We start from the raw sequence: 24,146 nt of genomic DNA on the forward strand, positions 1-24,146 counted from the left end.
CCTTTATATTAGAAAGATACAGAATTCCATGTTGACAGTTTATTTTTCAAGCACTTTAAAGATTTTTTTTTCTTCTGACTTACATCTTGTTTCTGACAGGAAGTCTGCAGTCAATCTTCGTTCATCTATATGTAACGTGTGTCTTTTTTTTCTTAACCTCTGGGTGCTTTTAAGAGTTTCTGTTTATAACTGATTTGCAGGAATCTGATCACAATGTGCTCTGATGTGGTTTATATCATGCTCATCTTGCTGGATGTTCATTGTTTGCATAGTTTGCATCAAGTTTAAAAAATTTTAGTCATTATTTCTTCAAATGCTTTTAGTGCCTCTCTGCTTCTCTCTCCTTTTATTCTTAAGACTCCAATGACATATATGGTAGACTGTTCCACAGGTCACAGACACTGTGCATTTTTTTCTCTGTTGCTTCAGTTTAGATAATCTCTTTTACTAGTTTTTCAAGTTCACTTATCCTTTCTTCTGTCATGTTCACCCTATTAGGCTCATCCAGTGAATTTTTTATTTCAGATATTGTATTTTTCATTTTATAGACCTCTAATTTGGTTCATTCATATATCTTCCATTTTTCTTGTGTTCATCTTTTTCTTTAAATCACTGAGCACATTTGTAACACGACTTTTAAAATCCCTTTCTGGCTGGGCGTGGTTGCTCATGTCTATAATCCTAGCACTTTAAGAGGCTGAGGTAGGAGGACTCTTTGAGCGCAAGAGTTTGAGACTAGCCTGGGCAACACAGGGAGACCTTGTCTTTACAAATAATTTAAAAATTAGCTGGGTATGGTGGCGTGCACCTGTGGTCGCAGCTACTCGGGAGGCTAAGGTAGAAGGATTGCTTGTGCCTAGGAGGTTGAGGCTGCAGTGAGCTCTGATTGCACCACTGCATTCCAGCCTGAGTAACAGAGTAAGACCCTGTCTCAAAAAAAAAAAAAAAAAAAAAAAGCCTTTTTGCTAATTCTACCATCCCTGTTTTTCTGTGTTTATTTTGAGTGAGTGGTTTTTCTCCCCACTCTTGGTTATAGATCACATTTTCCTGATTCTTTGCATGTCTAGTGATCTCTGGATGCTCACTAGTTATTCCAACATGGGCAGAAATAAATATTTTTGAATGAATGGTCTACAGCTTAAAAGACATTATATAGAAAGTTGAGATGACAGATGCCTAATAAGTAATACAGATAAATAATATAGAGATGACAGGTACATAATAAATAATACAATGGGGTGAGAGCAGGGCAAAAGTGCTATGTACGACAGAAGCCCAAGGGAAAAAGTAAGCCAGTTATGAAATTTCCAAATTGGAAATGAAGTTATGTGACGGGAGTCTTTATAAACTTAGTTGGGAATATAGTCAGAAAAGTGGGGACAAAAAGGGGCACATCCTTTTTATTCTTCCAGTATGGCATGGAGGGCTGAGTATACAAGGTGTTGGGAGAGGCTTATCACTCAAAACATTAAACATACACATAAAAATTAAAATACCACCTAAGCTCAGCAAATCTTTTTGGATAATTATATATACATCTCCTTACTTCCAGCTGAGAACAGTCCTAGAGGAAGAAAAAAAGTTGGATAGGGAGGTGGAGAATGAGCTAATTTTGGAATTAGAGATTGCAAGAGGTGAGGGCAGGCAAAATGTATATGTATGTACAGGGGATTAGGAAGTGGGGATTGGACAACTATTGCCATTTTGGATGGCAAAAGGTATGTGTACAAGAACTGGAAAGTGGGAAAATCAGAATGCTGAAAAACAGAGCAGAAAGGGTTTGGTGGAACAAAGTCATTTGTCAAAAGTTCCTGATGACTTGCTTTTAAATTCACTGAAGACAAGAAAAGTATGCATTTGTAAAATAATAAAAATGACAGTGACAAATAACTACAAAACCAATATTTTATTTTGTATTTTGCCAATTAATTATAGTAAATTTTAAATTCTAGAATGACTTCTGTCACTACATTATAATTATCTGGGTTACATCTTTTTGCCATCTGTTCGTGTGGTTTAAAGAAATAAAAACAGATTTTAATTTTATCCTAAGCAAAATACAATTAGAAGGATAAATCAGCATAAGAAAAAATAATGTAATCTGGAATCAATTATTAAATTTTAATTTATCTACTGTTTTTGGTGATCATGTATAATCAATAACTCATTATGTTATTTTGAGCTTAACAGGCATTATCATCAGTTTTAGGGAGAAAGTGAGAATTCAAAAAGTATTGGCTTATCAAAAAAACACAAAGCTGTTAGGGGTTGAGCGAATTTTTAATTCAGCTATTCTGACTCCACTGCTATAGTTTTTAATCACAATATGCTACTTTCTTTGACAATTGGTATTCTTTCAATTTTGACTATAATGTTGGATATTCAATAGATAAAACACACAAATATTTACTTAACAGTCAATTTATATAAGAGCATAAGAAACAATAATTCTATACTAAAAACGACCTGTATTTCATCCCTTTCCACCACTTCTTGTTTTGAGTGTGTCACTAGGTGACGTTACAGAGGAAAGAATGGTGGCTTTCCCGGTGGTCTCTTGACACTGTTCATTCTTAAAATCTTACTTATATTTAAAATATCTTTGCACAGCCTATTCTGTATGCCTGAAGGTTCTTTCCTTTGCTTCTCAGTTGAGCTAATCCATTCAAATCCTTTAAAATTCAACTCAGACAATCATCTCCTTTGGGGGTCCTAATATAGTAAGTCCAATTGAAATAATACACTAATAATGGCAGATATTTCCAGAGGACTTATTATATGATAAATACTGCACTAAACACTTTATAACTATCAATTCACTTAACCATTACAATAATCCCATGAGAAAGTTATTATTATTTTCATCCTATTTCACAGATAAGGAGAATGAAAATCAGAGAGATTACAAAACATATCCATGTTCACCCAGTAGAAGATGGCAGGGCCAGGATTCAAAGCAAGGTTGATCTGACTCCAAAACTTACAACATATTATCCAGAAATGTACCTAAAGCCTTTGGACTGATTTATATTTTACGATTTTATAATTTATTGTGTAATTTTTATTTAATAGTAATTATACTTCTGAAGAACGTTGGTGTTCTACAAGCTGAACTAAGATGCTGAGATGGAAAGGTTAAATAATGGTGCTCCTTTCCTACTTAATTCAGAAGGCATTAAGTGAATGGACACAATGTTATCAAATTTAACTTTTCTTCTTAAACCCCTGAGTGCAGTATTCTTTATGTAACCTATAGTCTAGCAGAAGAGAGCACACAATTTCATGGGAAGTATGAATATAGTTAACTGAAGTTTAATGTTCTGTGGTATTCCACAAAAAGCATGACTTGTGCTCTACAGCAGTGGTCCCCAACCTTTTTGGCACCAGGGACCGGTTTTGTGGAAGACAATTTTTCCATGGATCAGGGGGAGGAAATGGTTTCGGGATGATCCAAGCACATTCCATTTATTGTGCACTTTATTTCTATTATTGTTACAATGTAATATATAATGGAATAATTATACAACTCACCATAATGTTGAATCAGTAGGAGCCCTAAGCTTATTTTCCTGCAACTAGACGGTCCCATCTGGAGGTGATGGGAGACAGTGATACCTGAAGTGTGTTGTTTATGTCCAGTCTACTCCATAATCTCATTTTGGTTGCTGTTACTGCAGAAAACCCTGCTCACAAAGATAGGACGTTGGAAATGGAAGCAAGCTTTTCAGGGCTTTTGGGGCAATCTCTGGATATTCTGCCTTGACTTCAATCTGGACTGTATGAAGATTTGAAGCTGTTTCAACATACTTTTAAGGCCACCGTCATTTGCGATTTCAAGCAGTTGGTCCTCCTCCAGCACGGACAAAGTCGATTCACCTTGGCTTATCCACAAATGGGTTGTGGATCCATTCCTTCCCAGTTTGGGGGGTCTTTTGTGGTTGGGAAGTAATGCTCAAACTCCTTTGAAAGCTGAGATATGTGATCATGCACCAGCTGGGGGAAAGAAGGCCCTGGCTCAGTCTCTTTCAAAATCTCTGCTAATGTTTGAAACATGTCAGAAATTCCAGTGTTCACTTGTCACCCCCATAATTCCAGTTTGGTTTTGAATGCGGCCCCTTTATCTGACAACTCGAACACAGTCGTTGTTCTCCCTGAAGTGACAGATTGAGTTCGTTGAGCAGGTTGAATATGTCACACAAGGAAGCAAGGTTTGCAACCCATTCTGTGGCACTGAAATGTGCTGCCAGTGGTGACTGTTTTTCTCAAAGAAATCTCTGGAGTGGCTCTTGTAACTCAAAAACTCTGATCAGTGACCTACCTTTAGAAAGCCATCTCACTTCTGTGTATAAGAGAAGACGTGTGCACTGCGCCCACCTCCTCATAGAGCTGTGCGAAGGAGACGTGAGTTAAGGGCATGTACTTTAATGTGGCTGATAATTTTAATCACATCCTGCAAAATGCTGTTAAGTTCAGGTGACATTTTTTGGCTATCCAGCATTTCCCTATGGATGACATGGTGTGTAGACCCACATTCAGAAGCAACCTCTTCGATCTGAGTAGTGAAACCAGAAAGCTGTCCAGCCATGGCAGCCACTCTGTCCACGCATATACTCACACAAAATGACCAGTTCAGTTTTCCTGACATGTAATCATTCAAAGACTTGAACAGCTCTGCAGCTGTGGTGTTGGCTGGCAACAAAAGTGCACATAACATATCCTCATGCACATCTTCCTGAAAAATACATTACACAAAACAAGCATAGTTGCCTTGTTGTTAACATTGGTAGACTCATCAACCTGGACTGCGTACCACAGTGACTCATTAATCCACTCTAGCAATTGTGCCTCAATGTCTTCTGCTATTTCATCAATTTGTCTAGTTATGGTGCCAGCTGAATGAGGAACTTGTGCCACCTTTTGAACTGCAGCCTCTCCTAAAAGTTCATGACAAATGTCTTTAGCAGCAGGCAAGGTCAACTCTTCACCAACAGTAAAGGACTTCTTAGCTTTAGCGATGCGTTTAGCCACTAACAATGATACTGTCAGTACAGACACATTTGATGAAGCTGTGGCCTTCAATGATTGCTTCTGTTCTTCCCGTTCACTTTTTTTTTTTTTTTTTAAAACTCCAAGGGCTTGTCTTTTAATGTGCAGTGCTTGGTCTCCATGTAGCAAAGCAGTTTTTAAGGTTTCACGGCTTCGCTGGATAGCCAGTTACCACATATTATACAAAGCAGGTTTGGAGAATGTGAAATCACCTATTGCAATGCACCCGTAATTTAAATAGGACTCTTGGTATTTTCTTTTAAATGCAGCTTTCATTTTGTTGCCAGTCTTAAAGTCTTCTGCTGTCTCATCACTGGGTCTTTCCCCCCTTTTCAAAGAAGCTCTCCAGTGATGTTTATTTTTTACTCATTTTGGCTAGGATTAGCTCATTGGCTTACCAAAACTGTGACTGAGACAAGTGTGCAGCGTGAGAAAGAGGCATGGTAAATAAAATAATGGGTGGCCCATGTGTGGGCTAAAATAACTGTCGGATTCTGACTTAAAGCCTGCTACCAGATGCAGCTGTACAACTGAAGTACATCAACTCACTTGCCACTATAAAGTTAAGCCTGCCACCAGATACAGCTTAACTGTCACTTGCCACTCACTGATAAGGTTTTGACATGAGTCTGCAAGCAGTTGACTTATTATGGTTTCTGTGCAGTCAAACCTCTCTGCTAATGTTAATCTGTATTTGCAGCTGCTCCTCAATACTCCACCTTAGATCATCAGGCATTAGATTCTCACCAGTGTACAACCTAGATCCCTTGTATGTACAGTTCACAATAGGGTTCACGCTCCTATGAGAATCTAATGCTACTGCTGATCTGATAGGAGGCGGAGCTCAGGAGGTAATGTGAGCAATGGGGAGTGGCTGTAAATACAGATGACGCTTTGCTCACTTGCCTGCCACTCACCTCCTGCTTTGCAGCCTGGTTCCTAACAGGCCACGGATCAGTACTGGTCTGTGGCCCAGGGTCTGGGGACCCCTGCTCTACAGCCTTAATGAGTTTGAAAAATAGTGTTCTAAAGAGCGGTTTATTGTAACATAACACATTTAAAATAAATTCAAATAAATCAGAACTCCCAACATATGTGACTGGATTACATTCTCTAGTAAAAAGAAAAAAGTATCGCAGTTATAAAAAAATTAATAAATCAAACAAGCCAACAAAAGGCTAAAATCCAGGTATGTGCTGTTTATGAGACACAATGAAGGGTGAAAAGAAAAAAAGACAGGACAAGATATACAAGGCAAATAGCAACTAAAATAAACCTGGATAGCTTTATCAATATTAGCCAAAAATTAAAAAATAAAAAAGCTTAGGGTAAAGACAGATAAAATATGGCATCTCACTTTATCAAAAGGTTAAATTCATCAGCACCACAGGAAAGGGGGAAAAATGGTTAAACTTGGCAGGAAAATGTAATAATTCAAGTCTAAATATAACCAATAAAATAGCTGTAAAATACATAAAACCAAAATAAATATAACAACAACAAGAAATTGTCAAATCCACCATCATGGTAGGTGATATTAACACAATTCCCTAGGTAAGGGACACGTCAAACAGACAGAAAGTCAGCCTAGCTTAATGAATGTATATAAAACACCACAGTTGAACACCCAACAAACAACAAACATGGTAAGAAGGAAGCAATTTGTGGTGGAAGCAGAAGCTTGAATGGATGCAGGGGTGTAAAGGAGACCAATAAGGGCAAAACACTGGCAGGGTTGGGAAGGAGTAGGTGCTATATTCGCAGAGAAAGCCTGCAAATAGAGAGAGGAGCGAGGGTATGGAGCACACATGGGGAGGACAGTGGGGCCAGGGTAATGATGGAGCACTTGGGTAAAAATTCAACAACAATCCATTTCCTAGGAACCTTCCCTGGTTCCTGCTCTTCCTGAGACCTGGCTGTTAAGCTAATTCTGGGTCCCCTGGCAAGCAAGTATCCATTCTTGAAGTAACTGAAATGATCCTCCCCTCATTACAACCCAAAGAACTAACCAGTTAAATAATGCAGTTTCCTGGCTGCAGCTGTCAGTAGGGTGAAAGTTCTGCTGGAACCAGGGACCCCACACAGCCATTCTACATAGCTGCTATTCTTGGGCAACTGCGGCACGCCAGCATTCCTACCTTCCCTCCACAAATGTTCACTGAGTAACTACTTTGAGCAAGGTACTGTGATAGTTTGAAATAGCTTAAAAGAAACATTTTAGATAATATTCTATTTTCTTTATGGTCTTGACAGAATACCAAAGAACTGCTTATGATTTTCATTGAGACAGCCTGAAGGACTTTAAAATCGAGTTTCTAAAAGATTTTTGGCAGAGTATTTGGTTGAAAACTTAGGTAACTAAAAATGTAGATCTGTGTTTCTCACTTCAAAATGAAGATTTCTAACTCAGAAAAAACCAATATTGTTGCTATAACAGTGTATGAATTGTAACTTTTTAAACTGGTGGTAAAAATCCAGATGTAAAATATAATTTGTAAAGGGTACTTAAAAAACTGTTGCACAAATTACTTTCTGCAATGCTACAGAAGAATTGCATTTGAAGATATTTTTGACTATGGAAGACAAGCCAGTACCTAATATGTGATGTATTTGGGAAACAAACCAAAACAAACAAACAAACAAAAAACCAAAACACCCTGAAACAAAAAATCCCAAACCCAAAGCAAAAACAAAACTCTCAGCTTTTATTTAGAAAACACATCAACCATATACAAACAGAGATAATTTATAGCAGCCTTCTGCATGTATACAAGAAACACTCCAAGTCAAACTAGTCATATAAAAATCACAAAGAAGGTAAAGCAAGGCAGATGGAAATACTTTAAATGCTCATATGAAGAATTTGAGGCCTCAAAAAAGTGTCTTCAATCAGTCGTCTTAAGAGGAACCTTATACAATTCAAATAAATCTTGTCCTCGAAGATAATATGACAAAAAGGTAGTTCATTACTGTGTAGAAAATACTAAAAAGTATTAAAATTGTATTCAATGAAGCACATCTTGATTTAGTATGAAAACTATGGAAGAAACTGGAATAATCTCAGATCGTTTTTGTGATACTCAATCCATTCTCAGCATATATTTGTTACAGTTACTATATTCCAGACTCTGTGTGAAGTTCTAGAGATATTCAGACCCTGTCCTCACTTAGCTTACAGTTTAGTTTTAACATTGTACAATCACTCTCAGAATGGAGGAAGATGCAGCCACCTAACTAGGAGGCAATTGTCCTGGGCGGAACTCACATAATTCAAGAACTGATATTCACTGGACAGCATCACGTGATATAATGTGTCAAGAATGAAGACTCTGTATTACCACAGTGGAGAGACTGGATAACCAGATATGATGCCACTTAAACACTGATGTGTTTATCTGTGCCAATCATGATTCCCCTTGGTCAGGAATAACTCCAACCCCTTTCTCTTAAAGGTTAATTTCTCCAAATTGCTACAGTATTTTGTCACATTTGCTCTACTTCATAGTTCCTGCTTTTATCAGTAAGTCACTTTTTCTCTATCCCTGTGGCACATTAAAATTTACGGAGAATTTAAAAAACAAAAATTGATGCCTGGATTTCCTCCCTGGAGAGTCTGGTTTAACGGATTCTAAATGGCAACCAGGTTTGAGAATCTCTCTCTTCCACATTTCCACAATATTTTATGCTAGCCAGTCTTAAAATTCTCCTTTCACTCTTACATTATTAGTTTCTTTGCTGCAGAACTCTTAACCAGCATCTTTACATTTTTTTTTTCTTTGAACTCTCTTGTTTAAAATCTTAAGGAGTGTTCAACAGAAAAATGGACAAAGGATCCGTGGCTGGCAACTCACAAAAGAAACACAAATAAATAACAAACATCTGGAAAACATTCGACATCTCCTTTTATAATCAAACATGAAAATATTTATCATCTCTCAACTAGTAATGTGTTCGTTAAAAATCCAGGAAATAGGCCTTTCATACACTGTGAGTAGGAGTGTATTTCAGAAGAACTTTTATGAAGGCAAATTGCCAATATATTTCAAAAGTTTAAAAAATGTTACTTCCAGCCAGGTATGGTGTCTCACGTCTGTAATCACTGCACTTTGGGAGGCCAAGGTGGGCAGATAGCTTGGGGTCAGGAGTTTGAGAGCAGCCTGGGCAACATGGTGAGACCTTTGTCTCAACCAAAAAAAAAATACAAAAAATTAGCTGGGCATGGTGGCATGCACCTGTAGTCCCAGCTACTCAGCAGGCTGAGGTGGGAGGATTGATTGAGCCTGGAAGGTCAAGGCTGCAGTGAGCTGCGATCGCGACACTGCATTCCGGCCTGGGTGACAGAACTAGACCTTGACTCAAAAGAAAACAAAACACAAACAAGAATGTTATTTCCTTTGACCTAGAAATTCCATCTCTAGGAATTTACCTAAGGAAACAGACATGAGTCCAAAAGATAAGCGTTCAAAGAAGTTCATCATGGCAAACAGAAACAACTTAAAAGTACTTATTTAGGGCACTGAATCAACAAATTTTTGTATATCTATGTAACAGAGTATTAAATGGCCACAAAAATGATGCTGCTGAGACTGAGGAGGGCAGAGAAGGTATGAGGTTTACTGAGCTCCTTGCCTGTACAGACACATTTTTCCTCTTGCACAAACATATACTTAGACATGATAGATATACATGCATACGGGGATGCAAAATTGCATAAGAGGACGTAAAAGAGGGACTACAAATGGGAGACAAAACAAAAAAATAGTCTAAACTGAAATAGGAAAAGGGAGGCTTGGTGAGTAAGATGAAGAATAGGGACTTTACAAAGAAAATGCAAGAAACTAAAAGGAAAAGCAGTGTTGCTGTTATGGAAAACAATATGGTGGGTCCTCCAAAAAATTAAACATAGAATTACCATATGATCCAGCAATCCCACTTTTGGGTATATACTCAAAAGAACTGAAAACAGGGGCTCAAACAGATATTTGTACACCCATGTTAATAGCAGCATTGTTCACAATAGCCCAAAGGTAGAAGCAACCCAAATGTCCATTGACAGATGAATAAACAAAATGTGTAATGTACATAAATGGAGTATTTTTCAGCCTTAAAAGGAAGAAAATTCTGAAATATGCTACAACATGGATACATTTTGAAAACATTATGCTAAGTGAAGTAAGCCAGTTACAAAGACTCCACCTATATGAGATACTTTGACTCCAATTATACATATGGTGAACTGTTCCACAGGTTACAGAGGCTCTGTGTATTTTTCCTCTATGCTTAAATTTAGATAATCTCTATTACTATGTCTTCAAGTTTACTTACCCTTTCTTGAGGATGTTATGCCAAGTGGAATAAGTAAGTCACATAAGGGCAAAGACTGCACGATTCCACTTATATAATGTACCTAAAAGTAGTCAAATCCATAGCGATACAAAGTGGAATAGTAGTTGCCAGGGGCTGAGGGGAGGAGGGGATAGGGAGCTATTGTTTAATAAGGACATCATTTCCGTTTAGGAATATGAAAAAAGTTTTGGAGATCATTAGTGGTGATGTTTGTAAAAAAATGTGGATGTACTTAATGCTAATGAATTGTAAATTTAAAATAGTAAATGTTATGCATATATAATAAAAATGGCAGGTCTGAAAAAAATTCTAAAGGACAATAATACTAAGTACTCTGATACTGATAATTGCAATATTAGCTTTGTTTTCTTTTTCAAGGAAATTGGTCCTTACTAGCACTTCTGAACACTTTGTCTCCTGCAAATCCAGTACATGTCAAACTTCTGAAATGCTACTCAAAACTTCACAGTAACACAATGTGTTAGTATTTGAGAGCCAAAAGATAAAAACTTTAATCCTGGCTCTAATCCTAATTAGGTATTAGCTGGGGGAAAATCAGTTAATTCTTTCTAGACTTGTGCTTCCTATATTTAAAATGAACAGGGTGGTCATTTCAACACAAAAATGAACTCAAGTTTCTTTGCTACTCAGATATTCTCTAGTTCCACAGTACCTAAGTTCCCCGACAACAATTTACACATTATAAATATCTTTGTTACATGGGTGGTTGAGCTTTGCGTAGTTTTTTTTTTCCTTAAGAATGTTGTACTGGTATATGGAAGATTCTATTTCGTATTTTAACATTCTATTTTATGTTTATATCTTCTGTCATTTCATTGCCTCCATTTAATATTTGCAAACTTTTTGAGCTAAATTTGTCATTAGCGTCTCCATTACAATTATGAAAGAATACCTGTATTTTTTCTTAAATCTCAAAACCAAATTAGGACTTTTTTCCCCTAGAGAGAATCTGACTATCTCTTAATTATTTGATAACATTTATTTTGATTTTTAAGGAATATAACTGCCCCCCCCCCGCCATAAAAGTAGTAAGCATGGAATGCTTTTGTTCTATCAGATGGGATTCTTTCCAAGGATCTACCTTCTAGGTCTTGTCAATGTGGGAAAGTAAAGTTTCAACATTAGTGTTTTCTTACAAAAGATTAGAGAGCGAATGCTTGATTCATGCCCACTTTACTAAACAGTTGTTTCCAACTATTTTAGCCCCTAAATATTTCTTCTTTTCTTTTCTTTTCTTTTTTTTTTTGAGACAGAGTCTCGCTGTATTGCCCAGGTTGGAGTGCAGTGGCATGATCTTGGCTCACTGCAAGCTCCGCCTCCCAGGTTCATGCCATTCTCCTGCCTCAGCCTCCTGAGTAGCTGGGACTACAAGTGCCCGCCACCACACCTGGCTAATTTTTTGTATTTTTAGTAGAGATGGAGTTTCACCATGTTAGCCAGGATGGTCTTGATCTCCTGACCTCGTGATCCGCCTGCTCAGCCTCCCAAAGTGCTGGGATTACAGGTGTGAGCCACCGCGCCCAGCGCCCCTAAATGTATCTTTAGGCTTTTTCCTCTTTTTGATTCCCAGCACTACTGTCCTAGTTCGCACCATCATCAACATTTCTGAGTACTATTGCTTTCAATGGGTCTTCCTGTCTTCAAGAAGAATGCCTTTGATGCCTTCAAAACATTGGCTTCTTTTAAATCTGACTTTAGCACTAAGTGAACTATGTGAAATATAAATCTGGCTGTCATTCTTATACTTTGAGCCCTTCACTGGTTTCCAGGGCCACAGAATAAAACCAAAGCACCTCAGCATGGCTGATCAGGCCTTTCATCACCACTGTGTATCTTGATGTTCTAAGATCCAAGGGTTGCTGCCTCAGCATGTACCATGCAAGCACCTCCATGATTTTGCTTCTGTGTGTAACCCCAGGTGGTGGAATGTCTTCCTTCCCCTTTTTTCTGGGTTAGCACCTGCTTATTTTTAAAAATTTGGCTCAGGTGGCATCTCTTCCAGGAAGTTTTCCCTGTTCTCCCGCATAACCTGCAGGCACTTACCACGTCATACTATAATAATCTCTTTTTGTGTCTGCCTTCTTCTTTGGACTCTAAATTCCCTAAGAGCAGTGCTATGGTTCAAATGTTTGTACCCTCCTAAACTCATGTTGAAATTTAATTGCCAATGAAATGGCACTGGCAGGTGAGACTTTTAAGTGGAGTTTAGGTCATGAGAGCTCTGTCCTCATGAATGGATTAATGCCATTATCATGGCAGTGAGTTTGTTATCAAGGGAGTGAGTTCCTAACAAAAGGACAAGTTTAACCTCTTTTTACTTCTCTCTCTTCCTCCCCACCCGCTTTATTCTTCTACCATGGAATGGCACAGCGATTTCACCAGATGCCCTTGATCTTGGACTCTCCATTCTGGAGAGAACCATGAGCCAATACATTTCTGTTCATTATATTTAATGAACAGAACTTAAAGGGGTTATTACCACTGACCCCACGGAAATACAAATAACCATCAGAGAATATTATAAATCCCTCTATGCACACAAACTAGAAAGTTTAGAAGAAATGGATAAATTCCTGGACACATACACTCTCCCAAGACAGAACCAGGAAGAAACTGAATCAATCCTTGAACAGACCAACAATGAACTCCGAAATTGAATCAGTAATAAATAACCTACCAACTAAAAAATAGGCCAGGAGCAGACGAATTCACAGCTGAATTCTGTCAGATGTACAAAGAAGAGCTAGTACCATTGCCACTGAAACTATTCCAAAAAACTGAGGAGGAGGGACTCCTCCCTAACTCATTCTATGAGGCCAGCATCATCCTGATACCAAAACCTGGTACAAGAAAAAAACAAAATTGAATCCAGCAGCACATCAAAAAGCTAATCCACCATGATCAAGTAGGCTTTTCCCTGGGATGCAAGGTTGGTTCGACATATGCAAATCAATAACTGTGATTCATCACACAAACAGAACTAAAGACAAAAACTACATGATTATCTCAATAGTTGTAGAAAAGGCTTTCCATAAAATGAACACCCCTTTGTGTTAAAAACTCTCAATAAACTAGGCATTGAAGGACCATATCTCAAAATAATAAGAACCATCTATGACAAACCCACAGCCAACATCATACTGAATGGGAAAAAGCTGGAAGCATTTCCCTTGAAAACCAGCACAAGATAAGGATGCCTCCTCTCGCCACTCCTATTCAACATAGTAGTGGAAGTCCTTGCCAGAGTAACCAGGCAAGAGAAAGAAATAAAAGGCATTCAAGTAGGAAGACAGGAAGTCAAACTATCCCTGTTTGCAGACGACATGATTCCATACCTAGGGAACCCCACAATCTTGGCCCCAAAGCTCCTTAAGTTGTTAAACAACTTCAGCAAAGTCTCAGGATACAAAATCAACACACAAAAAATCACTAGCGTCCTGATACACTAACAGTCAAGCCAAAAGCCAAATTAAGGATGCAATCCCATCCACAATTACCACATACAAAAAATAGAATGCCTAGAAATACAGCTATCCAGGGAGATGAGAAATCTCTACAATGAGAACTACAAAACACTGATTGAAGAAATCAGGGATGACAAAAACAAATAGAAAAAACATTCCATGCTCATGGACAGGAAGAATCAATATCATTAAAATGGCCATACTGTCCAAAGCAATTTACAGATTCAATACTATTCTTATTAAGCTACCATGACATTCATCACAAAACTAGAAAAAAGAATTTTAAAATTCAAATGGGGCTGCACATGATGGCTCACACCTGTAATCCCAGCACTTTGGGAGGCTGAGGTGGGTGGGATGCTTCAGCTCAGGAGTTCGAGACCATCCTGAGCAACATGGCAAAACCCCATCTTTGGAAAAAAAAAAATACAGAAATTAGCTGGGCATGGCGGTGTGTGCCTATGGTTCCAGCTACTCGGGAGGTTAAGGTGGGGGGACTGCTAGAGCCTGGAAGTTGAGGCCGCAGTAAGCCATGCTGTGCTCCAGCCTGGGTGAAAGAGCAAGATTCTGTCTCAAGAAAAATAAGGCCAGGCGCAGTGGCTCACCTCTGTAATCCCAGCACGTTGGGAGGTCGAGGCTGGCAGATCACCTGAGTTCAGGAGTTTCAGACCAGACTGGTCAACATGGCGAAACCCCGTCTCTACTAAAAATACAAAAATTAGCCAGCTGTGGTGGTGCGGGCCTGTGGTCCCAGCTATTCAGGAGGCTGAGGCAGGAGAATCGCTTGAATCTGGGAGGTGGAGGTTGCAGTGAGCCAAGACTGCGCTACTACACTCCAGCCTGGGCGACAGAGTAAGACTCTGTCTCAAAAAAAAAAAAAAAAAAAAAAAAAAAAAAAAAAAAAAAAAAAAAAAGAAAGAAAAAATAAAATAAAATAAAATAAAAATTCACATGGAACCAAAAAGAACCTGAATAGCCAAGGCAATCCTAAGGAAAAAGAACAAAGCTGGAGGCATCACACTATCTGACTTCAAACTATACTTCAGGGCTATAGTAACCAAAACAGCATGGTACTGGTACAAAAACAGACACATAGACCAATGGAACAGAACAAAAAGTCCCAAAAATAAGGCCACATATCTACAACCATCTGATCTTTGACAAAATGGACAAAAACAATCAATGGAGAAAGGACTCCCTATTCAATAAATGGTGCTGGAAGAACTGTCTAGCCATGGGCAGAAGACCAAAACTGGACCCCTTTCTTACACCATATACAAAAATCAACTCAAGATGAATTAAAGACAAATGTAAAACCTGAAACCATAAAAACCCTGGAAGACAACCTAGGCAATACCATTCTGGACATACTACACAGCTATTAAAAAGAACAACATCATGTACTTTGCCAGAACATGGATGGAGCTGGAGGCCATTATCCTTAGCACACAAACGTAGGAATAGAAAGCTAAATACTGCATGTTCTTACTTATAAGTGGGAGCTAAATGATGAGAACACCTGGACACACAGACGTGAAGAATACACACTGGGGTCTACCTGAGGGTGGAGGGTGAAAGGAGGGAAGAGGATCAGGAAAAAGAACTAATGAGAACTAGGCTTAATACCTGGGTGACAAAAAAAAAAAAAAATAATACCTGGGTACCACAAACCCACATGACGAATTCACCTATATAATAAACCTGCACATGTACCCCTGAACTTAAAAGTGAAAAAAAAAATAAATTACCTGGTCTTAGGTATTCTGTTATGGCAGCACAAAAGGGACGAAGACAAGCAGTAACAGTGTTTTCCGAACTGCAGTATTCTTAGTGTTTAGCACACTACAAGTATTTCAATATTATAAACAAGTCATCAAAATACTAGAGCAAAACTCATCACAAAGTCTACCTTACTTTGTTCTCCTTGGAATACAGACATGAAAAGCCTAAGGCACAGAGAGCTGGCAAAGGAATGGATTGCTAAAGGAACTGCTTTGTAATAGTACACAGTAGGTGCTTTCTTTGTCATATGCTTTTTTTTTAAGAGACAGAGTCTCCTCACCCCGTTACCTAGGCTAGTCTTAAACCCCTGGGTTCAAACAGTCCTCCCACTTCTGCTTCCCAAAGTGCTGGGATTACAGGCATGAGCCACTGCGCCCAACCATAATTTTTTAATGTATATTTTCATTAAAGGGACATAGTAAATTTCCCACGAATGGGAATGGACAAAAACAATCAATGGAGAAAGGACTCCCTATTCAATAAATGGTGCTGGAATAACTGTCTAGCCATGTGCAGAAGACCAAAACTGGACCCCTTTCTCACACCAAACACAAAAATCAACTCAAGATGAATTAAAGATGGATGTAAAACCTGAAACCATAAAAACCCTGGAAGACAACCTAGACAATACCATTGTGGACATAGGACAGGCAGAAATTTCATGGCAAAAATGCCAAAAGCAATTGCAAAAAAAGCAAAAATTGACAAATGAGATCTAATTAAACTTTTGATATTAGGCAATACAGCTGATAGAACTATGTTTAACAAAATAGTAATTTAATAAATGATTGGTAACTTATAAGCAACTTTTCAGATCAATTTAAGAAGCGGAAAGAATAATGAAGGATGATATTATATTCCTCCAATACTGGGAAAGCATGATACTTTCTGGATTAATATTCCTTTTTTAGTTTCTGAAAATGTGACTGTAAAAGAGATTTCTCTGTTTTAAATACGACCAGCCAAGAGGCTTCTTGACTCTCTAACCTGTATCCCAGTTAGAAAGCACTGTATTATGTCAAACAAATATAAACTTTGATAGGTACAGTATAACTCTTTTTTATTTTGTATGTTTAACAGGGTCTCAGTCTGTTGCCCAGGCTGGAGTACAGTGTGCAATCAAGGCTCACTGCAGCCTCAACCTCTGGGTCTCCAGTGATCCTCCCACCTCAGCCCCCCAGGAGCTGGGACCACAGGCTCACACCACTACGCCCAGCTAATTTATGTCTTTTTTGCAGAGACGGGGTTTTGCCATGTTGCCCAGGCTGGTCTTAACTCCTGAGCTCAAGGGATCCACCCGCCTCGGCTTCCCAAAGTGCTGGGATTATAGGCTTGAGCCACCACTGTGCCTGGCCATAACTTTTTTTTTAAGTAATCTAGGTCCAATGCTTCATCCACTTTGGATCTAAAAGTTTCTAAATTCACTTATTCCACTATTCAATTAAACCTTTTGAAAATTAGGCACTTATTTCCCGATTTGGCAGGATTAAATTTAGATGCTTGGGTGAATACGAGTCTTATCTCTCAAGCCATCACTTTTAATTGGCAGCATGTAAAAAGATAACACAGAGTTTTAGTTGACATCAGAGTCTATTGCCATAGAAATATAAACATAGGTTTGTATTAAGCTTGTCTCAAAGCAAGTTTTAGGACTGTAGAGAGACTGGAAGAGAGACAGGAAGTCAATTTTATTAAAAATTTATCCTCTAAATGTTGTAGTGCCCTAGGAGATCAGACCCTCAGTGATCTCATCCAGCCTCATGGCTTTAAATACCATCTATACACTGATGACTCTGAAATTTATATCTCCGGGTTGGACCTCTCCTTGGAACTCCAAACTCTTGTATCTGTCTTCTTGACCTCTTCAGTTGGATGTCTAGTAGGTACCTCAACCCTCCCATGTCCACTCTGTGCCCCTGATACAGCCCTCTCCCACCCAACTTTCTCTGCACACAATCTTCTGCATTTTAGTAGAGGTCAATTTCCTCTTCCAGTTGCAGAGGCTGTAGCACTTAAGAGTAATCCTTGACAGATCTCTTACTCTGCAGCATATCCTGTCAACTCTACTCCAAAAATATAATCAAAAGATGCTTTCTCTCCACTTGCACTGCTTTCCAGCTACCATCATTTCTTGCCCAGACCGTTGGGAGTGACTCTCAATTTGTCTCCCTGCTTCTGTATTTGCCTTCCTTCATGCTATTTATTCTCACATAGCCCTTCGAGAGATCCTATTAAAATCAAAATAAGATTATGCCACTCCTCTGCTCAAATCCTGCACTAGCTTTTCATCTCATGCAGAGTATGACTCAATGTTCTTTAATCACTGATTGCTCTCTCCTGACTCCTTTCTTCTTCTTCAGCCACACTGGACCCCATGTTCTTCACTGAACAGGGCCTTCGAGTATGCTATCCCCTCTGCCTGGAATGCTCTTCCCTCAGATTATGACTTGTTTTCCTTCCTCCTTTAGGTCTTTACTCTAAATGACCTTTTCAGCGAGGCTTTCTGAAGCCAGTAATCTAAAGTTCCTATTCCCATCCCTCTTTACATGTTTAATTTTTCTCCTTAGCTTTTATCTAACATACTATGTATTTATCTTATTTCTACTGATATTGTCTTACTAGAATGTAAACTTCATGAGGCAGGGATTTTTGTCTGTGTTTTCACTGCTGTATCCTCTGCACATCGGGAAGTGCCTGGCACACACTATAAATTCAATAAGTATTCCTCAAATGAATAATTGAAAAAATGGGTGATGCAGGTCATAAAAAAATAAGGATTACTAATGAAAGCATGATTAACAAAGGCCTATGAGCCTAATGTCTAAAAATGTTCACACTTTTTTTTTTTTTGAGGGGGGAATCTGTCTTTGGAAAATCTTTGACTTTATATCCCATAAGACCAGGGTTCATTTCTTGTATCTTCGTAGTGTGTAACTTTAGAGATGAGTGTTCAAGAAGGAAGAGGATAATGAGAAAAATATAAGTGAGTATTAAATAATTTCAATTGTTTGTCATGCTGTATGAGCTAATGATTTTTAAAAATTATTACTACATAGGACTTATTACTCATAGCTGACTGAAATTAGAAATGAAAAAAAAAAACGGTTATTCATTGATTGAATAGCAGTGTCTGGCACACAGTAATGTAATATATAAAGTAAGTTGGGCTTGGATGCCATCCAAAAGGGCTTAGTTATTGAAGCAGTTTTATTTCTGAAGTGAATCTAAAGAATAGGCATGGGTGTCCAGGTTAGTTACAGTTAAATTTAGGAATAAGGCACAGTAATAAAGATATTATCTTTAGACTTGAAAATTATAAATTCTTAGTTGTTATTCCTTATCAGTTTATAAAGTTAACAATGAATGTACAGACTACAAGCTATCAAATGTACTGTAGATGAAAAGGGCAATAAACACTAGTCAGAGTTAGAGGTAGAATGATATAATGGAAAGATAAGAATTGGGGCCAGGCACGGTGGCTCACGCCTGTAACCACTGCACTTTGGGAGGCCAAGTAGGAGGATAGCTTGAGCCCAGGAGTTTAAGACCAGCCTGGGCAATACAGCGAGAGCCCATTTGAAAAAAAAAAAAAAAAAAAGAAAATATGTATTTAAAAAAATAAAAAAGAAAGGTAAGGATTGGGAAACCTGGGTAGCAGCCTTTACTATGCCACTCACTGGCTGTGTGATTTGGAGTAAGTCATTGAAGCTTTCTTCCTTATCTCACCTGTAAAATGTGAGGATACAATGATAGGCTTCAAAGAGTCTCTGAGAACTCAGTATTGTAGGATTTTTTACTTCAAGCTTAACCACTGTGGTAGCAAAAATAACATACTCTCTGCTCCCCTATCGCAAAGGATGTCCACATCCAAATCCCCAGAATTTGTGAATATGTTGTTACATGGCAAGGGGAAATTAAGGTTCCTAATAAGCCACCATAAAATAAAGAGATTATCCTGAATTATCTGGTTGGGCCTAACGTAATCACAAGCATTCTTATAATGTAGAAGAGGGAGCCAGAAGACTGGGGGTCAGAGTGATGTGATGTGGGAAAGACCTGAACAACCATTGCTGGCTTTGAAGATGGAGGAAGTGGCCACGATGAACCAAGGATGTGGGCAGTCTCTGGAAGGTGGAAAAAGAAAGAAAACAGAGCCTCCTCTAGAGTCTCCAGAATGGAGCTCAGCCCTGCTGTACCTTGATTTTAGCCCAGTGAGACCCGTATTAGACTTCTGACCTCCAGAACTGTAAAAAAAATAAACTTGCTTTACTTATTAAGTTTGGTAATTTGTTACAGCAGCAGTAGATAACTAATATAATCATGATACTAACTGTAACCAGAAAAGTTGCACCCAAGTTTATCACAGATGCAGGGTTTTAAATGAAAATCCTATACTCTGATTTCTGTGAAGATCTTCAGAGTCATAAGTAATGAGAGACCATGAAAAGTTTGTTGAAAAGCTGTGGGAATTAGTAGAGAGGGTCTATATGGGAATAAAATTTTTACTAATGATTTTACTAATGATTTTTTACTAACGATTTTACCAATCATTAGTTAAAATTTTTACTAATGATTTTACCAATCATTAGTGAATCATTAGTAAAAATTTTAACTAATGATTTTACTATTAGTAAAATTTGTACTAATGATTCATGTGAAGAAAAGAAACTTGGATATTTTATGAAGGAAAGAATATGGGCAAGAGGAGAAATTCTTCTCTGGGCTTCAGTTTATTTATCTAAAAACTGAAGGACTAGAATAAACAATTTCCAGATTTTTCTAGCTCTGAAATAAGATTTTAAACCCTGATGGATGGATGCTAAAATGGGCCTTTGACACCACTCCCCTACCCCACCCTACAAAGTACTATAGTTATTTTTAGTATCCGATGGTCAAGCTTCACAGAAAGTTCTTAGTTTGGTAACAAGGAAATGGCTCTGAATTTTAACCCTGACACTTTTATTCAGGTAGTATGTATGAGAAAACTTAATTTTCTTTTCTTTTTCTTTTTTGTTTTGAGATGGAGTTTTGCTCTTGTCGCCCAAGCTGGAGTGCAATGGCGCGATCTCGGCTCACTGCTACCTCCACCTCCCAGGTTCAAGCAATTCTCCTGCCTCAGCCTCCTGAGTAGCTGGGATCACAGGCGCCAGCTACCACGCCCAGCTAATTTTTATATTTTTAGTAGAGATGGGGTTTCACCATGTTGGCTGGGCTGGTCTCAAACTCCTGACCTCAGGTGATCTGCCCACCTTGGCCTCCCAAAGTCCTGGGATCACAGGTGTGAGCCACTGCACCTGGCCCACTTTAGTTTTCTTACTCTTCTGCCACTTTACATATAAAATCACGGTAAACATTTAGCTAGGTGGATTTCGCATGGGATGATCATTTTAGATGAAGGTTTACTGAAGATTTATTCTTTATGTAACTAAACTTTATGAATTTTTGATGAAACTTTTTCTAAAGTGAAATACATGTCCTATTTTTATACAAAATTTAACAAGTACCATAAAACCTTTTATTGAAAAGAGTCATCACCAGTAAAAGCAATTGCTATATTGTGTTGTAAACACAGTGATGTTCTTTCTACACAGGTGTCAGGTGTCTGTAATCTATGGCCTGCAGAATGTTCTTGTAAGGCTTGGGAGGTAAGAATGGTTTTTACATTTAAAAAATGTTGTTAAAAAAATGTGACCTAGACCATACATGGCTTGCGAAGTCTAAAATATTTACTATCTGGCCCTTTACAGAAAAGTTTACTGACTCTTGCTCTAGAAAAAGATGTATAGGCCTCTTCAACAAATGTCTCCAACTAGATTCAATTTTATGCTCTGTCACCAAAGGAAAGTATTTTTATCTTGGCACAGTGTCTGACAAAATAGTTCTAATATTTGTGGAAAAATAAAGGTCATTGATATTTAAAATTCTTTTGTTGCTTCTTCTTGTTACATAGTCTCCTACTCACCCTCAAGTTTTCATCAGTCACTATAACTGCCTCTAGCAGTCTCTCCTCTCTACTCCCACCTTTCTAATGTCAGTGGAAATTTGGCAACACAGCTGATAAATATTTTAAGGTAAGGTTAAATTGGTTACATGAAGACCCTAGACCTATTTTTTGAGTAGAATACAGGTGGTTTGGTGCAGCAATTTGGTGACTTATTTTGATTGCCCCAAGGCTTTTTTGTTTAGTTCCACGTTCTCTAATACCCTTTGGAAAAGCAACATTTCAGGACAGATGAGGTGTTACTGTAGTATACCTGATCATTTTTATAACATAAAAGTAGCATTACATCTGAAAAGATATTCATCAAAAGACTGAACTGCAGTAATTGGAGTGGTAGGATTTTCTTGGAATATCTGAATTTATTACTACTTTTACAATGAACATACATTACTTTTATAATCAGAAAAGCTACCTTAATTTTAAAGATAAATCAGAAGGATCTGTCTACCCAGTCTTACTGACCTAACTCAACAATTTTCATTTGCCATATTTTCTATCATAATTTGATCATAGTTTTTAGTGGTTGTAAATACTGTGTTTATGTTTTTATTTTGATTCATACCTGCCTTGCTGAAAAATACGCTGTAAATATAAAATACCGCAGTAATGCCGACAATCAACATGGGGAAAGCTGACAGACTTTTTTTTACTTCTGCTCGACTTATTATTTTATACAATAAGCTCAGACGAATAATATCCAAATTGGATAATGTTACGCTTGACAAAACACTTTACTTCATTTAGTCCTCACAACAACCCTGTGAGGTAGGCACATTCTCGGAGGTAAAATGACATAGGCAAAGTTCCCTGGCTCGTTTGGGGAAAGGCTCAGCAGCCGGGCCAAGAAAGGTCTTTGGGGAGCGCTTTTAGTAATATTAGAGCTTTCACTAAACCCTGGCCTCTTATGTCCCCTCCCCTGAGATTTACCTTTACAGACTCAAATTCTTTCATGCCGGGAAGGCAGGCTGAGGGCTGCGAAAACCTGCAGCTCATACCCAAAGCTAGCACGGTCTATCGCTGGAGACCCAGCGCCCAAGAGCTCCGCCGGGCGCATAGCGCACGGCACACCTCCTCCCCCAAGCCGCAGACTCAGTAACTCGCCCCGGACTAACCTGACCAGGTCGGTCATGCAGGAGCCCACCACTACCACCGCCGCCACCTCCTCCTGCCACTGCCTCCAGGGTTCCCCAGACGCCGCCATCGCTCAAAGGTGCTGCTGTCCAACCTGGACGCTGACCTCTGCCCTTTGCCTAACCCTGTAACCAGAGACGCCGCTCCTGCCTTCCCTAACGACGCGGGCCTTTCAGACGCCTACGCGGGTCGCCCACCTGACTGCCCGAAATCACCCCGCCCACCAAGTGTCCCCTCTTCTTCCTGGAATAGTCTCCGTGCACAGCCTCACGTAACAGGGCCCTCCTGATATGGCAAGACTCCCCGCTCCTCGCCACTCACGGGGCAGGCACTGAGGAAGGAACTGTCAGGCACCGCGGGGACGCCTTTCCGAGCGCCCGGCTCGGTGCGGCGCGGGGGCGCGCACGCCGCCCAGCTCTGGGGCCGCAGAGGGGGCGGGGCGGGACGTCCGGGGAGTGCGCACGCATCCGGCCCGCGGCGCGCGCGCAGGTCGGTGCGTCGGTCGGGGGCGCGCTCGGGTACCTGTACCCCACGTAGTCGCCGGTTACCGATCGGACTAAGTTCCAGGTACCTGGACTGGGGCTGGTGCGGGGAGGTTGGATCCCGAGTCGCACAGGTGGCGTGGAGAACCGTGGTTTAAATATGGCCAGGGGACTCGCCTCCTCTTCCTATGGGGAAGGCCCCCGTTCCAAAGATGCCCTTCTCATCCCCAACACGCTGATCCCCTCAAGAACGAGCCCCCAAGGGCAGATGCGTCTCTTTCTCCATGTATGGCCCATCCCCTGGTCCCTGTAAACCCCGAGTATTAGTTCCTTGTTGCCTGATGAGGGGAACCATACAGTTTGGGAGAGGGGAGAGTGTCCCTTTTAAGACGTCCCCTAGAGTGGGGTGGTCATTCTTCGGGTCTGAGCTAGTTTGTTTTTCTCGAATGTTGCCCCTTGGGGGAAATTGCTTCCACAGTGTAACTTCCCTCGTGCGCTGTATGACGTCGACGTGACGCAGCAGGATGCCGCCCCTTTCCGTTCCATGACGTCAGCAGGGCACATGTTTCCGTGTTTGTCATCTATTTTTAATTGCAAGAACCTGGATGGCGCTTTAGACGTCTTTGTAATCCCCAGGCCTCTCATCAAAGGACCTTTTGTAACTTTATTTTGGGGTAGCAGACCCTTGCAAAAATTGTAATTTTGCATTTTCCTTTTGCAATACGTCAAAATCAGGAAATACAAATTGCAGGAGAAGCATTCAGGTGACTCTGACCACCATAAATATTTGTATATCTGGGATGTATTATAGTGCTGCCATGCGTAAGAGTTGCTACCGGTGGTGACTCCCTGTCCATGTACCCAGTTCACTGC

The 24,146-nt window shown here is 39.4% G+C and overlaps 2 protein-coding genes across 12 annotated transcripts in view; one reads left to right on the forward strand and one right to left on the reverse strand.

The window, feature by feature from the left end:
* The window catches only part of RBKS (ribokinase), a 110,861-nt gene extending 87,950 nt beyond the window's left edge, over nt 1-22,911 (reverse strand). Inside the window, exon 1 of one of the 2 annotated variants that reach the window (XM_025405844.1) lies at nt 22,773-22,911. In XM_025405844.1, coding sequence (XP_025261629.1) covers nt 22,773-22,861 — 89 coding nt within the window. In that variant the 5' untranslated portion in view covers nt 22,862-22,911. The remainder of the gene's footprint in view (nt 1-22,772) is intronic. The other variant, XM_025405845.1, reaches the window with a different exon arrangement.
* Nucleotides 21,259-24,146, forward strand: part of BABAM2 (BRISC and BRCA1 A complex member 2) — a 463,266-nt gene continuing 460,378 nt past the window's right edge. For 8 of the 10 annotated variants that reach the window (XR_003122373.1, XR_003122371.1, XR_003122372.1 and 5 more), the window contains exon 1: nt 23,131-23,358. The gene's annotated coding sequence lies outside the window, so the exon portion shown is untranslated. Of the gene's footprint in view, nt 21,305-22,519; nt 22,781-23,130; nt 23,359-24,146 lie in introns of those variants that run through there. The other 2 variants (XM_025405839.1, XM_025405836.1) reach the window with 2 other exon arrangements.

The sequence above is a fragment of the Theropithecus gelada genome, chromosome 13 (genome assembly GCF_003255815.1).
Source record: "Theropithecus gelada isolate Dixy chromosome 13, Tgel_1.0, whole genome shotgun sequence".
NCBI lineage: Eukaryota > Metazoa > Chordata > Mammalia > Primates > Cercopithecidae > Theropithecus > Theropithecus gelada.